This window comes from Garra rufa, chromosome 2, assembly GCF_049309525.1.
Source record: "Garra rufa chromosome 2, GarRuf1.0, whole genome shotgun sequence".
NCBI classification, from domain to species: Eukaryota; Metazoa; Chordata; class Actinopteri; order Cypriniformes; family Cyprinidae; genus Garra; species Garra rufa.
The window spans coordinates 10,272,226-10,288,816 of NC_133362.1; the positions used below are offsets into that span (position 1 = coordinate 10,272,226).

General features: G+C 36.7%; 1 protein-coding gene across 2 annotated transcripts in view; it reads right to left on the minus strand.

Annotated features, from left to right (window-relative positions):
* Positions 1-6,128: 6,128 nt before the first annotated feature.
* Positions 6,129-16,591, minus strand: part of smoc2 (SPARC related modular calcium binding 2) — a 50,274-nt gene continuing 39,811 nt past the window's right edge. For both annotated transcript variants that reach the window (XM_073834855.1, XM_073834857.1), the window contains exons 10-13: positions 9,584-9,683; positions 8,081-8,328; positions 6,849-6,886; positions 6,129-6,686 (exon numbers count right to left, since the gene is read on the minus strand). In XM_073834855.1, the coding sequence (XP_073690956.1) occupies positions 6,663-6,686; positions 6,849-6,886; positions 8,081-8,328; positions 9,584-9,683 (410 nt within the window). In that variant the 3' untranslated portion in view covers positions 6,129-6,662. The remainder of the gene's footprint in view (positions 6,687-6,848; positions 6,887-8,080; positions 8,329-9,583; positions 9,684-16,591) is intronic.

Here is a 16,591-nt window from a genome sequence, read left to right on the forward strand (position 1 = left end):
AGGGGCTACTGTGGCCTCTGTCCTCAAAAACCTAAGACGTTTGGTCCTCTTTGTGTGTTTAATGCTGTATAACTTTTAGACTTGTGGAAATGTTGTGTATACGACCGATTATATTAATATAATTATTTCATGAAGACAAAAAGGCGAAAGGAAAATCACAAAGATCTCATTCAGAATGGTGTTTTGTGGTCCCTTGGCAGCAGATTTTGCGACAACCTTTGAAAGCGGCCATGCGCTCGCACAACAAAACACTCATCCTTCATCTCCACATCAGCAGCTCCTATCAAAGTCTTAGCGTGGCTTGAAGTTGGTGAGTAGAAAAAAAAAGATTTAAATGAAAATGAAGAATGTGGAAAGTGTGGGAATGAGGAACAGCAGGGCAGACACAAAGGCCCGCCGTGTGTCTGAAGAACTGACCCGATCCAAGACACACAAAGGAACCGCTGCAAAGAGAGCTGGACAAGAGCTGGGCACCAATCCTGACAGAGAGAGAGAAAGAGAGAGATTGCAAGAGAGAGGGAGGAGGGGCAATTCTCAACTGTTACAAACCATATAAGAACCATTTTTTGTATGTTTTTCTTTTTCCACCTTATTTTTCCCGTAAGAGCAGGTGCTGCCATTTGTAAATGTTATGTCTACAGTCTAATCCACTTCCAGCTATTTTTTAGCTGTACAAAACAGCTTGTTTTGCTGCTTGATATTGAAAATTGATGTGTCTTACCATATTACACTGACCAAAATTATAAACGCAACACTTTTGTTTTTGCCCTCATTTTTCAACTCAAAGATCTAAGACTTTTTCTATGTTCACAAAAGGCCTATTTCTGTCAAATAATTATTGTTCACAAATTTGTCTAAATTAGTTACTGAGCACTTCTTCTTTGCTGAGATAACCCATCCACCTCACAGGTGTGGCATATCAAGATGCTGATTATACAGCATGATTATTGCACAGGTGTGCCTTAGGCTGGCCACAATAAAAGGCCACTCTAAAATGTGCAGTTTTACTGTATTCGGGGGGTCCGAAAACCAGTCAGTATCTGGTGTGACCACCATTTGCCTCACGCAGTGCAACACATGTCCTTCGCAGTTGATCAGGTTGTTGATTGTGGCCTGTGGAATGTTGGTCTACTCCTCTTCAATGGCTGTGCGAACTTGCTGGATATTGGCAGGAACGAGCTAATCCAGAGCATCCCAAACATGCTCAATGGGTGACATGTTCGGTGAGTATGCTGGCCATACAAGAACTGGGATGTTTTCAGCTTCCAGGAATTGTGTACAGATCCTTGCAACATAGGGCCGTGCATTATCATGCTGCAACGAAGTGATGGTGGTGGATGAGTGGCACAACAGTGGGCCTCAGGATCTCGTCACGGTATCTCTGTGCATTCAAAATGCCATCAAAAAACATCATTGACATCAGCAAACCGGTCACCCACACTATGCCATACACGCTGTCTGCCATCTGCCCTGCCATTCATCCGTAAAGAGAACACCTCTCTAAAGTGCCAGGTGCCATCAAATGTGAGCATATGCCCACTCAAGTCGGTTACGACGACAATCTGCAGTCTGGTCGAGACCCCGATGAGGACGACAAGCATGAGACGGTTTCTGACAGTTTGTGCAGAAATTCTTTGGTTATGCAAACCGATTATTACAGCAGCTGTCCGAGTGGCTGGTCTCAGACGATCTTGGAGGTGAAGATGCTGGAGCTGGTCCTGGGCTGGTGTGGTTACACATGGTTTGAGGTTGTGAGGCCGGTTGGATGTACTGCCAAATTCTCTGAAACGCCTTTGAAGACGGCTTATGGTAGAGAAATGAACGTTCAATTCACGGGCAACAGCTCTGGTGGACGTTCCTGCAGTCAGCGTGCCAATTGCACGCTCCCTCAAAACTTGCAACATCTGTGGCATTGGTCTGTGTGATAAAACTGCACATTTTAGAGTGGCCTTTTATTGTGGCCAGCTTCAGGCACACCTGTGCAATAATCATGCTGTCTAATGAGCATCCTAATATGCCACATGTGAGGTGGATGGATTATCTCGGCAAAGGAGAAGTGCTCACTTAACAGATTTAGACAGATTTGTGAACAATATTTGCGAGAAATAGGCCTTTTGTGTACATAGAAGTCTTAGATCTTTCATTTCAGCTCATGAAAAATGGGTGCAAAAACAAAAGTGTTGCATTTATAATTTTGGTCAGTGTATTTTAATGTAGTATCTTAATTATGAACACTGGTTTGTAGTGCAAAGTTTTGTTCTCATTATTTCCCTTTAGTGGCTAATAAACCGGAAGTCTCGTCCATAGGCTTACTTCTGCTTTGAAGAGTAAGGTGGATAGAACATGGAAATTTCCAGATGTCTTTTTCAGCGTCTGTCACTTACCACTGCAACACTTATTTGTTGACAGGAACACAAGGCAAGAGTGCAAGAGGGAGAGAATGACAAGACTACGCTGTTGAAAATATAGAGGAGGGGGTGACGCACCTGACAGCAACCTGATCTGTGTCAGAGAGAGTCATGCCAGTGACTCTGAGGGATGCTGGTCATGTTGACAGAGACACTGTGCAGTTTCTCCGGCATGTCACAACAAACGGACGGCCTTGAAAACAACCACAGGTGTGCTTCAAGAGGTCACCTGGCCTGAAACCTCTTTACACACAACACACATAGCCCACCTATGACACACATAGATAGATAGATAGATAGATAGATAGATAGATAGATAGATAGATAGATAGATAGATAGATAGATAGATAGATAGATAGATAGATAGATAGATAGATAGATAGACCTAGTTCTTATCCTTATAAAGCTTTTGTTCTAACAGGAAAGTAAACTCGCTCTGCCAGCTGTAGATTTGTTTACACTTTTTAGTTTGTTTTTGAAAGATTAACTGAGTATTGACTGCAGGATGGGAATGTAGAGTCTAGCGCAGGTGCTGGAGTAATGAGAAACACATGGTCAAGTGAAAAGACACACACACACACAAGGGTGTATAATTTAGTAGGGATATGTCCCTGCCAATATAAAGCAAATACTAAATTGTCCCCAGCAATAGGTCTAATTTTGATGAAACAATTAAATATTTGTGTATGTAACCATTATGTTGGAAATAGGTTATACCACTCATAAGCTCAATACAGTAGAAAACTGCATGCTTTCAAAGACGCACATTTAATACACGGGTGAGAACATATAAGGTAGCCAAAGTGTTTAAAACATTCATGCACAGTTCAGTTTAATGATAAAGTTTACCCTCTTTAACCTTGTTTTACACAGTTTTTGTGTTCATCTGCTTCTCCCATTTCCACTTGACTATCACTCTATATAGACTAATCCAAATCAGATACAACAATAATTTCTCAAATATTTACTACAATATACAGTATACTGATAAATTCAACATTCACTTTAATGGATGCTTTCAAATGATTTTCTATTGAACTGTCACCAACTGAATTGCAGTGGTCAAACTATTTAAAATATTGTGAATTAAGCTACAAACTCGATCATAATGCACAATGTTTCCATCTAACATGCATTCTGAGGTGCAGCTCATCATTTTAATGTTGTGTTTTCACTAGTTTGAAGTAAACCGGATACCTCACCTGAATACGTTCGTAGATTCATTTTGGATGTTATCTTTGGAATGGAAATATGGATATTTTATTTGTAAACATCATACTTTTTTGGTTATTTCAGTTAATGTCGTAAAACTAGCAAGCTAAGCAGGTATTTATGTAAACATGACTGAAGACGTTAAAAAAAGCGGAGGAACAGACAAACCGATTTAACTGAGTCATTTATGCTGGAACCGCTCTGATTGAGTCAAACACGTTACTACAATCATTTAGTTTAAGCGATTTACTAGCAAAAAACAGGACTTCATTGCGGGTACATGAATCATTTGATTCAAAACGGAACTTGGCGATTCGCAAATCATTTGATTTAGATCAGAACTTTGGAGCGGGTTCGTCAATGTTTTTATTCAGATCAGAACTTTGAAGTGGTTTTGCGAATCATTCTGCGCTCTGAAATTCCGATATGAAATGATGGTTTGGGAATCATTCAAATCGGGACTACAGAGTGTGAAGAGCGAATCATTTGATTCAGATTGCAACTTCAGAGCGGGTTTATGAATCTTTTGATTTATATTAGGAACTTTGCGTACTGTGAATCATTTGATTCATATCAGGACTTCAGAGCTCGGATCGCGAATCATTTGATTTAGATCGGAACTTCGGAATGGGTTCGCAAATCTTTTGATTCAGATCGGAATTTTAAAACGTGGATCGTGAATCAATTGATTCGAATTGGGATTTCGGAGCGCGTATCACAAATCATTTCATTCAGAGCAGAACATCAAAATGGATTCGCAAATCATTTAAAAAAAATTTACTTCGAAGTGGTTTTGCGAATCATTCTGTGCTCCAGAATTCTACTACAGAGTTCGAATCGTGAATCATTCGTCTCAGATTGGAACTTCGAAATGGCTTCACGAATCTTTTGATCCAGATCAGAACTTCGAAACGCAAATCGCAAATCATTTGATTCAGATCATGACTTTGGAGCAGATTCACAAATCATTTGATTTAGATTGGAACTTTGAGTACAACAAATCATTTGATTCAGATCAGGACTTTGGAGCTCGGATCGCAAATCATTTGATTTAGATCGGAACTTCGGAACGGGTTTGCAAATCTTTTGATTCAGCTCAGAACTTCGTAACGTGGATCGCAACGGGATTTCGGAGCGTGTATTGCAAATCATTTGATTCAGATTGGAACTTCGGAAGAGGGTTCGTGAATCTTTTGATTAAGATGACTTTGATCTTTTAGTAGCAATTTTTGTTTTTTTTTGTGAATAATTCTGCGAATAATGGTTCGCAAATTACTCAGATCAGGACTACGGAGTTCGACTCGCAAATCTTTTGATTCAGATCGAAATGTGGATCGCAAATCATTTGATTCAGATCTCAACTTCGGAGCGGGTTTGTGTATCATTTGATTTAGATTGGAACTTTGCGTACCCGGAATCATTCGAAACGCAGATCACGAATCATTTGATTCAGATCAAAACTTTGCATACCGCAAATTATTTGATTCAGATCATGACTTTGGAGCTCAGATTGTGAATCATTTGATTTAGATCGGAACTTCGGAACGGGTTTGCAAATCTTATGATTCAGCTCAGAACTTCGTAACGTGGATCGCAACGGGATTTCGGAGCGTGTATTGCAAATCATTTGATTCAGATTGGAACTTCGGAAGAGGGTTCGTGAATCTTTTGATTAAGATGACTTTGATCTTTTAGTAGCAATTTTTGTTTTTTTTTGTGAATAATTCTGCGAATAATGGTTCGCAAATTACTCAGATCAGGACTACGGAGTTCGACTCGCAAATCTTTTGATTCAGATCGAAATGTGGATCGCAAATCATTTGATTCAGATCGCAACTTCGGAGCGGGTTTGTGTATCATTTGATTTAGATTGGAACTTTGCGTACCCGGAATCATTCGAAACGCAGATCACGAATCATTTGATTCAGATCAAAACTTTGCATACTGCAAATTATTTGATTCAGATCATGACTTTGGAGCTCAGATTGTGAATCATTTGATTTAGATCGGAACTTCGAAACAGGGATCGCGAATCACTTGATTCAAATTAGGATTTCAAAGCATGTATCATGAATCATTTAATTCAGATCGGAACTTCGGAGCGGGTTTGTGAATCTTTTGAATCAGATCAGAACTTTGGAGTGGATTCGTGAATCTTTAATTTTTACAAAATGATTCGCAAATCCACTCCAAATTTCTCCAAACCAGACTCTGAAGCTCCGACCTAAAATTATGGTTCGCAAATAATTATATCGCGACTTTGATTCAGGTAGTAGCTGGGCTGTTTTAAAATCCTAAATTTGACATCTTTGAAGCGTCAATAACTAATCCCCTTCTTTATATTCCCTGCAGTGTTAAAACCACAAAGTGCGGCATCTAATCTCACAGATCCATCACCAGATCTACTTATCATAATTTACACCCAGAGGTAAAGAATGAGGTCAGTTTTAGGTCACTGATAGAGGTGCATCTACCTGTGCATCTCACAACAAAACAAGAATACAAAATATTATAAAAGACTTCTTTATTTCTAATCACCATGAAGCACTTTCAACAAAATGAACTGTCTGCGATTTTGTGTATGGTACAGGACTACAATCTGTAATAATTCCAAGCTCAGGCAGTAGTTGGGATTTGGTATAAGAGACTTCTAAAAAAAGATCAGTTTAGATGCATTACAAACTATCCAAAAATTAGCCAAAGAAAAGACAAACAAAATACGTAACAACAAAGATGGCCTTAACAAATGCAACGTAATACAACTTGTACAACTTAGAAAAGTATACTTATTTTAGACTCACAAAGGACACATACATTGTATGTGTTAAATTATTATTATTCTTTTTGCTGTTTGTTGTAAGGACATAAAAATGCTAACTACATCATTCACATATTTCAGCAGTCTGTTTAAATACCTTATTTCTCTACAAAGTGAATTTACATTGTTTTAAAGTACAAAGTGCAAAGACTATGGTTTCCATCGTCGTTTTGGTGGGGGCAGGATCTGCGGGACGGGAGTGGGAACAATCGCAGCGGCCACTTCAGCCTTGTTTCTTTGACAGGATCTGAAAAAAATTCAAATGAAAGTTCAAAACATTGGCTTTAATTTATAAATGTAATGGTCTACTTGTAGTAATAATTGGTTTCGATCTACTGCTCTGTAAAATAGATGAGAGAGAATGTTGGAATGCATGTTGTGAATGTTAACGCCACCGACATTAACTCACCAGTTTACTAGATGTTGTGCCTTCACCTGTTTTTGCCCCTGAGGAAAAACCAATGAGAATGTTTTACAAGCCTGTTCCCCATTATGTGACGGCAATACGGGTTGTTTCTGAGAGTTATTAAACAAATGCAAGCGCTCATGGTCATTAAAACGACCACACAGTCTTCGAACAATCTCAGGCTAAACCTACAATAATTAGAGCTCATATATGCACTGTCAGTTTATGGCTTAATTTTATGCTGTTCACAATGCATAAAAATTATAAACCAGGCCTGTTTTAGTACTGCCCTTTAGAAACTACAGAAGATATTTACCCATTCCCATTAGACAAAATAAGTTAAATTTTAAATCTTAAATCTTCAAATTCAAACAATTTTCACCCCCAGCTCCTAATGCATTGTTTTTTTTCTTCTGGAGCATCAGTGGGCATTTTAACCTTCTGTAATAGTTGCATATGAGTCCCTCGGTTGTCCTCAGTGTGAAAAGATGGATCTCAAAATCATACAGTCATTGTTGAAAAGGGTTCAAATATACACAAATGCTGAAAAACCAAAGAATTTGTGGGACCTAAAGGATTTTTCTGAAGAACAGCGGGCAGTTTAACTGTTCAGGACAAACAAGGGACTCATGAACAACTATCACTAAACAAAAAAACACAGCTGTGGATCATTCAAGTATCAAGTGTATGTAAACTTTTGAACGGGGTTAATTTTTAGAAATTTAATTATTTCTCTTGTGGACTATATGTAAACATCTTTTATGTGAAATATCTTACTCAGGGCAGTACTTCATAACAAAATAACATGCATTTTGTTTTATCCCTCTTATTTTGGTCAAATAATTAACATTTTACAGTTTTTGCAAGTTGTACGTAAACTTTTGACCTCAATTGTATTTAAATAGACAACAGTTATTATAAATAATAATATTTCTCAATATTATAGTTTTTACTGTATTTCTGAACCAATAAGCCTTGGTGAGCAAAAGAGACTTGCAAAAAAAACAAAAACAAAAAAACATACTGTGTCTTAACTTTTGACCAGTTGAGTATGTTGCATTCAAATTGCATTAAAAAGTGCATTCAGTGGAGCATCACTTTTGTAAACCCTTGCATTGTTTCCTTTGCCATTTCAAATTAAATTATTCCCAGTGCTCTCTAATGCAGTGTAAACTCTAGTCTAGTATATAGCTGCCCTTATTTCTTGGTCATTCATCAGGAAACACAAGACTCACCCTCTTCCTTAGTGACACCCAGACAGCCCATCAGTTCCTGTAGAGACAGGGCCTTATCGTTGCTGATGTCGCAGTACTCCACAAACTTCTTCACACACTTCTTGGGTTTGGATTTCTTGCGCAGTAAACGCTTGAACGGTTTGATTTCTTTCTTTCCGATGTCACCGCTGGAATTCTTGTCAAGCTGACTGAAATACCAGTGAACAACTCGCTCTTCCAGAGTATGACTGGGGTCTGGCTCCACCATCCTGAATAGAGGAAAAAATAATGAATTTCTGGTTCAGTGCCTGTGAATTATGCACTGTATAAAAATATCAAATGAAGTTCTATATTTGCTGCCTTTTATGTACAGTTGAAGTCATAAGTTTACATACACCTTGCAGAATCTGCAAAATCTTAATTATTTTACCAAAATAAGAGGGATCATACAAAATGCATGTTATTTTGTATTTAGTACTGACCTGAATAAGATATTTCACATAAAAGACGTTTACATATAGTCAATAAGATAAATATAATCCCTTCAGGTCCCACAAATTCTTTGGTTTTTCCGCATTTTTGTGTATTTGAACCCTCTCCAACCATGAAGGTATGATTTTGAAATCCATCTTTTTACAATGAGGACAACAGAAGGACTTATATGCAACTATTACAGAAGGTCCAAACGCTCACTGATGCTTCAGAAGGAAACACGATGCATTAAGAGACGGGGGTGGAATTTATGGAAACATGTAAGTATCATCTGGAGCTTCTGAATGGCAGTACTAAATGTAAAAAAAATATGATATTTAGGAAAAATAAGAAAAATTTACCTTTTTTAAATTTTATCTTCATTCTATCCAAAAGTTTTCACCCCCTGACTCTTAATGCATAATTTTTTCCTTCTGGGGCATCAGTGAGAATTTGAACCTTCTGTAATAGTTGCATATGAGTCCCTCAGTTGTCCTCAGTGTGACATACATATACAATATACATATACATATACATATAAAAACATATAGTCATTGTTGGAAAGGGTTCAAATACACAACAATGCTGAAAAACCAAAGAATTTGTGGGACCTGAAGGATTTTTCTAAAGAACAGCAGACAGTTAACAACTATCACTAAACAAACAAAAAAAAAACACAGCTGTGGATCATTCAGCTAAAAACACAGTATTAAAAATCAACGGGGTCATTTTTATAAATTCAACTATTACTTTCTCTTGTGGACTATTTGTAAACATCTTTTATGTGAAATATCTTATTCAGGTCAGTACTAAACAAAAAATAACATGCATTTTGTATGATCCTTCTTATTTTGATAAAATAATGAACATTTTGCAGATTCTGCAAGGTGTATGTAAACTTTTGACTTCAACTGTAATAGCAGCACCAGTTATTCCAGTCAGTCGGCTAATGAACTAAGAAAATATGTTTACACCACACTGAAGGCAGGGTCAGTCAGTTTTATGAACCGGTTCATTACATCTACATTTGCCAATTCTCAGTTTCTTGTTTACCTGCCGGCAGAGGCCGGGTCAGTTACCGCATGGACCATATCTGTGGACAGCGCATCCAAAACGCTCGTTAGGAATTCTGTCTTCTTCTCTCCAGGACATCCTGAAAAAAAAAAAAGACACAAAATTACCAAATAAGCTGTGGTCTTTATGTATGAAAAATAAAAATCATTTAGAATGATCTATTCCTTTAAACTGTACTTCACTTCCGATGGTAAAACTGTCCTTAATTATCGTTTATCATTGGATTTTAGTGACATTACGCTGTTGCTTTACAAAATCCCATGAGAAAAAGATTACAAGAGAACAAAGCTTCTTTTCATGTGACATTTTGCCCTTAGGTTATCAGTATAAACAGCTATGAAACCTCATAAACAGCTGTTGTGGCTGAATTACCTCATGTAACTCCGCCGCTCTGGTCCTAATTACTAAACTGTTATTTTGTCACTTAAAATACATAAATATTTAAGTAATCAATAATTTGCGTTTCTTTGAACTTTATATTCATCATAGAATTCTAAAAGCAGCACAACTGTTTTTAGCATTGATAATAATAAGAAATGTTTCTTATGCAAATTCTTATGCAGCATATTAGAATGATTTCTGAAGGATCATGTGACACTGAAGACTGGTGTAATGATGCTGAAATTTCAGCTTTGCATCACAGGAATACATGGTATTCTGCTTTTTTAAAAATGCACCTGACTGAAGTGAACATCTTCACAGTTTACATTAAATGCATATACTGCTACACATACTGGTGGCTATTTGAGGTAAGGCGCCATAGGTGGCCCATTAAACACTGGGAAGATGTAAAGCTGTCAGACGTTTTTACACCAACTGCACTTAAAGATTGTGGAGAGTAGGAGAGTTAAAGAATGTTATGGCTTCAGAGATTCTTCACCGCCTTGTTGTAAAAATCAGACCTCCCCTATCCTGTCTGAGGAAGATGACAGCTGCCAGTCAAATAGAGGATTTGGGTTTATGGTCACGGGTAAAAGTTTACGGTCTGTGGGAACTGCGACCTGTGGATGTTTGGGCAAAACCCACAAACCAGTCAAAAACATCCCCAGGTCATAATTTACCAGAATATATATGTATATTGGCCACCCTGCTCTTTAGATATTAGTGTTGGCTTCTGAAAAAACCCAAGGAAGTTTAACACTCCTACACCTTTCTCCTATCCATCTGTCTGTCCAAATAAAGCAAGAGAAAGGGAAAGTGTATTTGTGTGTCTCTGTGTGTCTTTACATGCTGGTCTGTTTATAGTCAGGCCCAGAGGCAACAGATTCTCTGGTGTAAGAAGTAAAGGCATGCCAAGGTCCTAGTGAACAGGTGTGTGTGAGTGAAAGCGTGATCAGGTAAACAGACGGGCTCACACAAGAGAAAAGAGAAGGCGAAATGACATTTAAACGTGTGCAGGTTTGCGAGCGAGTGCAGTGCTCAAGATCTGCGTGCGTTTCTGTTCTTCACTGAGACCAGACACAATAAAATATCCGTCCCACCTGTTCATATGAGGAACGGCATTCTTCTTGCTTTTTCAATAAAAACGACAGTTTAGTGTAGTCTAGACACTCAATAACAAACATCGCTGACCTTTTAAGAATTCTTCTTGCTCTTGGCATTTTACATTAGGTGGAAAATGTCATCTTCAGGTTCTGTTTTAGTAAGAAATTATAGCTGCATTTCATGCGTGAGTAAAGAAAATACAATATGATTTGGTTGAAAAAAATATCTAGCGATTTTTTATTTTTTAAAGTATTATGATATGTTATCTATATTTATACAACAGTTATTTCTGGTTCTCGAATCTGATTTAGCGCTCATGAACTCACCGAGAGCAGCCTCATCTTGGCCAGATCTTCTGGAATTTAACGCTGGCTCTGATGTCTCGTAGTGGTTAAATATGAGATATAATTCGTTTTGGGTAAATCTAAAGGGCAGTCTTTGGTCTCATGAAACTATTATTTGTTCCAGAGCAAATAATTTTGGCAAAATCTCATCATGTTTATGTAAATTCAATGCTGTATATCAGAGCACTGCCTTTGTACTTTTGACTGAATTGCCTAGGAAGTTTTATGATGGCTATTGTTGTTGTTTTTATTAAATATTGTTATTCAGTAAATAATATTTTATAATAGTGTTTAGTATTGAGAAACGGTGCATGTTTGTGATGATAATTTTAGTTACATTGTTCCGGCATTAAGATGGTGTTTTTATGAGTCAGCAGTAAATACTTTTATATTGGGGAAAAAAAAAAAAAACGCTGTTGTAAACGAGAATAATTTTTACTTTTAATGATGGCTGAATATAGAAATATGTTGGAAAAGAATGTAATATGATGGGAAACTTAAAACCGCTAGCAGGTGGCAGCAAGTGTTCATGATTGAATCACTGAGTCATTCAAACGATTCTTTCAAAACGGCTGAATCCTTTAGAAGCAAATCAAATGACTGTTTTTATGAATGGCTTAGTGTATTAGCGATTAGCCCAAGCCAACATGGATTCGGATTGAACACAGAAACGAAACAAAAACGGTCCTCTTAACTCTTGCTTGTGTAATATTCGGAGTGCCACCAGTACAGAGATTGCTCAGGAGATTGCTCAGGAATGGCAGCAGGCAGGTGAGCGCATCTGCACGCACAGTGAGGCCAAGACTTTTGGAAGATGGCCTGGTGTCAAGAAGGGCAGCAAAGAAGCCACTTCTCTCCAAAAAAAAAACATCAGGGACAGATTGATCTTCTGCATAAAGTATAGCGAATGGACTGCTGAGAACTGGGGCAAAGTCATATTCTCCGATGAAGCCTCTTTCCGATTGTTTGGGGCATCTGGAAAAAGGCTTATCCGGAGAAGAAAAGGTGAGCGCTACCATCAGTCCTGTGTCATGCCAACAGTAAAGCATCCTGAGACCATTCATGTGTGGGGTTGCTTCTCATCCAAGGCAACAATTTTGCCCAAAAACACAGCCATGAATAAAGAATGGTACCAAAACACCCTCCAACAGCAACTTCTTCCAACCATCCAACAACAGTTTGGTGAAGAACAATGCATTTTCCAGCACGATGGAGCACTGTGCCATAAGGCAAAAGTGATAACTAAGTGGCTCGGGGACCAAAACGTTGAAATTTTGGGTCCATGGCCTGGAAACTCCCCAGATCTTAATCCCATTGAGAACTTGTGGTCAATCCTCAAGAGGCGGGTGGACAAACAAAAACCCACTAATTCTGACAAACTCCAAGAAGTGATTATGAAAGAATGGGTTGCTATCAGTCAGGATTTGTCCCAGAAGTTGATTGAGAGCATGCCCAGTCGAATTGCAGAGGTCCTGAAAAAGAAGGGTCAACACTGCAAATACTGACTCTTTGCATGAATGTCATGTAATTGTCGATAAAAGCCTTTGAAACGTATGAAGTGCTTGTAATTATATTTCAGTACATCACAGAAAAAACTGAAACAAAGATCTAAAAGCAATTTAGCAGCAAACTTTGTGAAAACTAATATTTGTGTCATTCTCAAAACTTTTGGCCACGACTGTATGCTAAGCAATCTGATGCTGCAGGAATTACATTTTAGTTTCTACTTAAGTGAGCATGAGAAATCAAAGAAACATTTATTTGAACTTTCCAGCTAATTTAAATGCTGAGTGAGTATTAGCTGAGTAAACCCATCCAGATCTTGCATTTTAGCAACATTTCAGCATGATCCAGAATCCTGCAGCTTGTGGAATTTACATAAAAAGTCTCAAGTTGAAACAGAGTCATGAGAATTGCGGTATTGACTGTGGATTGTGGACGTTTAGCTGCCAGCAGCCACCGGCCCCCATCAGCCCCCCTTCTACACCACAATTAACCAGCCGTGACCAGAGAGCTGTTCACACAACAACACCTGTACACATGCTGCTGGCAGCCTGAACATCCACACACACATACCTGAGGAACAGAGGTTTATTCATTATCATATAGAGATATTGGTATGTTTACCAAAGTTGCATAGTCTAGTAGTGAAGAATAAAACCAGCTATTAATCTGTGTCGCAGACATTTTTACAGTACAGATTCATGTGGGATACAATATTAAACTCAGTTACAATAAATTGAACATAGGGGTGCATTTTAAATAATCACACTACCTTTTGCATGCAGTGTAAGAAAAACTAAGAAAAACTGGCTGTTTATTACGAAGTACTCAGCGTGTTTTTTCACGTGTCATCAGTTTATTTGTTTTACGGTCCAAGACCGAAAAAAGGTACCCTTTCAAAAGGTACTAATATGTACCATTTAGGTACTAAAATGTGACTCTGGACCACAAAACCAGTCATAAGGGTAATTTTTTTTGAGATTTAGAAAAAGATGGATAAATAAGCTTTTTAATAAGCCATTTGTATATGATAGTAGAATATTTGGCCGAGATACAATTATTTAAAAATCTGGAATCTGAGGATGCAAAAAAAAAAGAAAAAACCCTGAGAAAATGGCCTTTAAAGTTGTCCAGATGAAGTTCTTAGCAATGCATTTTACTACTTAAAATTTAAGTTTTGATATATTTACGGTAGGAAATTAACAAAATATCTTAATGGAACATGATCTTTACTTAATATCCTAATGTTTTTTGGCATAAAAGAAAAATCGATAATCGATTTTGACCCATACATGTATTTTTTTGGCTATTGCTACAAATACACGTAAATAACGTACAAAATGTACCTTTTGGAAGGGTACTGCCCCAGTGACAGCTTTTGTACCTTTTTTTCTGAGAATGTGGGAGGTTTTGTAATATCCTTTAAATTACAGTCATCATCCAGGAAGTGACATTATACTGAGGGACATCAGCAGCACAAACATTGGTGAGTATTAGCAATGATTTGACAAATTATGTGATTTTTTTTTTGTGTTTGTTGGTGGTTTTTGTCACTTTCAAATGTTTGATATTGTTACATAAATCAGTGTAATAATATAAAAATGTATAAGCTCATAAAAGATAAGATAAGACTGTTGCTCTTTCGCTAGGCAATTTTCAAACTTATTTATGAATCCATTTATCTCTGAAGACATTTCCAAAGGGAGGTGTTGTCTGATTCCAAAAAATACAGCAAAGTAACACACACACACACACATTCTCACACCTCAAACGCTGTTTCAAATGCCTGTTTCACCACTTAATCTTAATTAAAGTATGTAGATAATCCTATTAGTCAAAGTCTGACCAGGGTTACTCCACATTTTGCTATTTGGGAGCACAAAAGCATTTCTCATGTACTTATGCTAACAAAAAAAGTACCATGGTATTTTTAGAAGTACACAGGGTAAATACCATGTTACTGTAAACACCATGGTATTTATACCATGCATTAGACATTATAATGTCAAAGTATTATTCCTTTAGAAATCATTCTAATATGCTGATTTGCTGTTCAAGAAACATTTATTATCAATATTTAAGACAGTTGAGTACATTTTTTCAGGATTCTTTGATGAACAGAAAGATCTACAGCTTTTGTAACATTATACTCTATACCATTCAAAAGCTTGAAGTAAGAATTTTTATAAGAAATTATAGAAATTATTACTTTAATTTAGCAAGGATGCTTTACATTGATCAAAAGTGATGATAAAGACATTTATAATGTTACAAAAGATTTCTATTTCAGATAAATGCTGTTCTTCTGATCTTTCCATTCATCAAAGAAACCTGAAAAAAGTCTACTCTGCTGTTTTCCACACAATAATGACAATAAACGTTCTTTGAAGAGCAAATCAAAATATTATGATTTCTAAAGGATCATGATTGGAGTAATGATGCTAAAAATTCAGCTTTGAAATCACAGGAATAAATTACATTTTAAAATATATTCAAAAAGAAAACAGTTATTTTTAAATAATAAAAATATTTAAAAATCTGTTTTTGCTGTACTTTGGATCAAATAGAGACTTCTTTGAAAAACATTACAAATCAAAACATTTTTGATGATATTTGATGTACATTTCATTATTTAGTATTTTGATGAATAATTGCTATTTATGCATTCGCTCTGGAATGAACTGATTTGAATAAACCAGATATTACTCACATTTTTAAATTAAAAAAGTCATAATTTGGATTATTTATTAATTTTATGAATTAATACATTTTTATTAATACACTTAATGTTTATTAATTATACACTACTGTTCAGAAATTCAGGGGTTAATACAATTTTTTTATGTTTTTAAAAGTCTCTGATGCACAGCAAGGCTGAATTTATTGTGAAATATTACTGCAATTTAAAATAAAGGGTTTGAATATTTTTTTAATGTAATTTATTCTTGTAATCGAAAAGCTATTATTTAATCATTAATTTTTCCAGTCTTCAGTGTCACATGATCCTTCAAAAATATGTTGATGTGCTGCTAAAAAAACATTTATTTTTATCAATGTTGAAAACAGTTGTGCTGCTTAATTTGTGGAAACTCTGATACATTTTTCAGTATCCTGATAGAATAGAACATTTTTAAGTCGAAATCTTTTTTTTACACTATAAACACCTTTACTGTAACTTATGACTAAATGAATGTCTTTGCCTAATAAATATAATATATATATTTTTTATTTTTAAAAATACAGTATCACATCACCTAGTCCACATACATAGATGGAATATTCCAGCTCCTATTAATTTGAGTCCAATCAACAACTTCATTCATGCTGGAAATGGAAGTCACTCCCTGGTTTCCTTTTTGCTGTTTTTTTTATCTTTGGCCTCCACTCCTTTTTCCTCTGTTCTTCATCACGGCCACTCCCCCACACTCATCCCTCCTTGTCATCCTCCTAGGCTCGTGCTATCTATTGTAATCTATCTTTTCTACCTCCCCTTTCCTCAGTGAGATGATCTGTTAACATCTGTCGTCTATGCAGACCGTAAGGGTCGTGGGAAACCAAGAGATGGTTTTAGACTCTAGATGTCACACACATACCTGAGCTCACATGCAAAAACAGAGATGCACAAACAGTTATCCTTGAACTTTATATTATCATT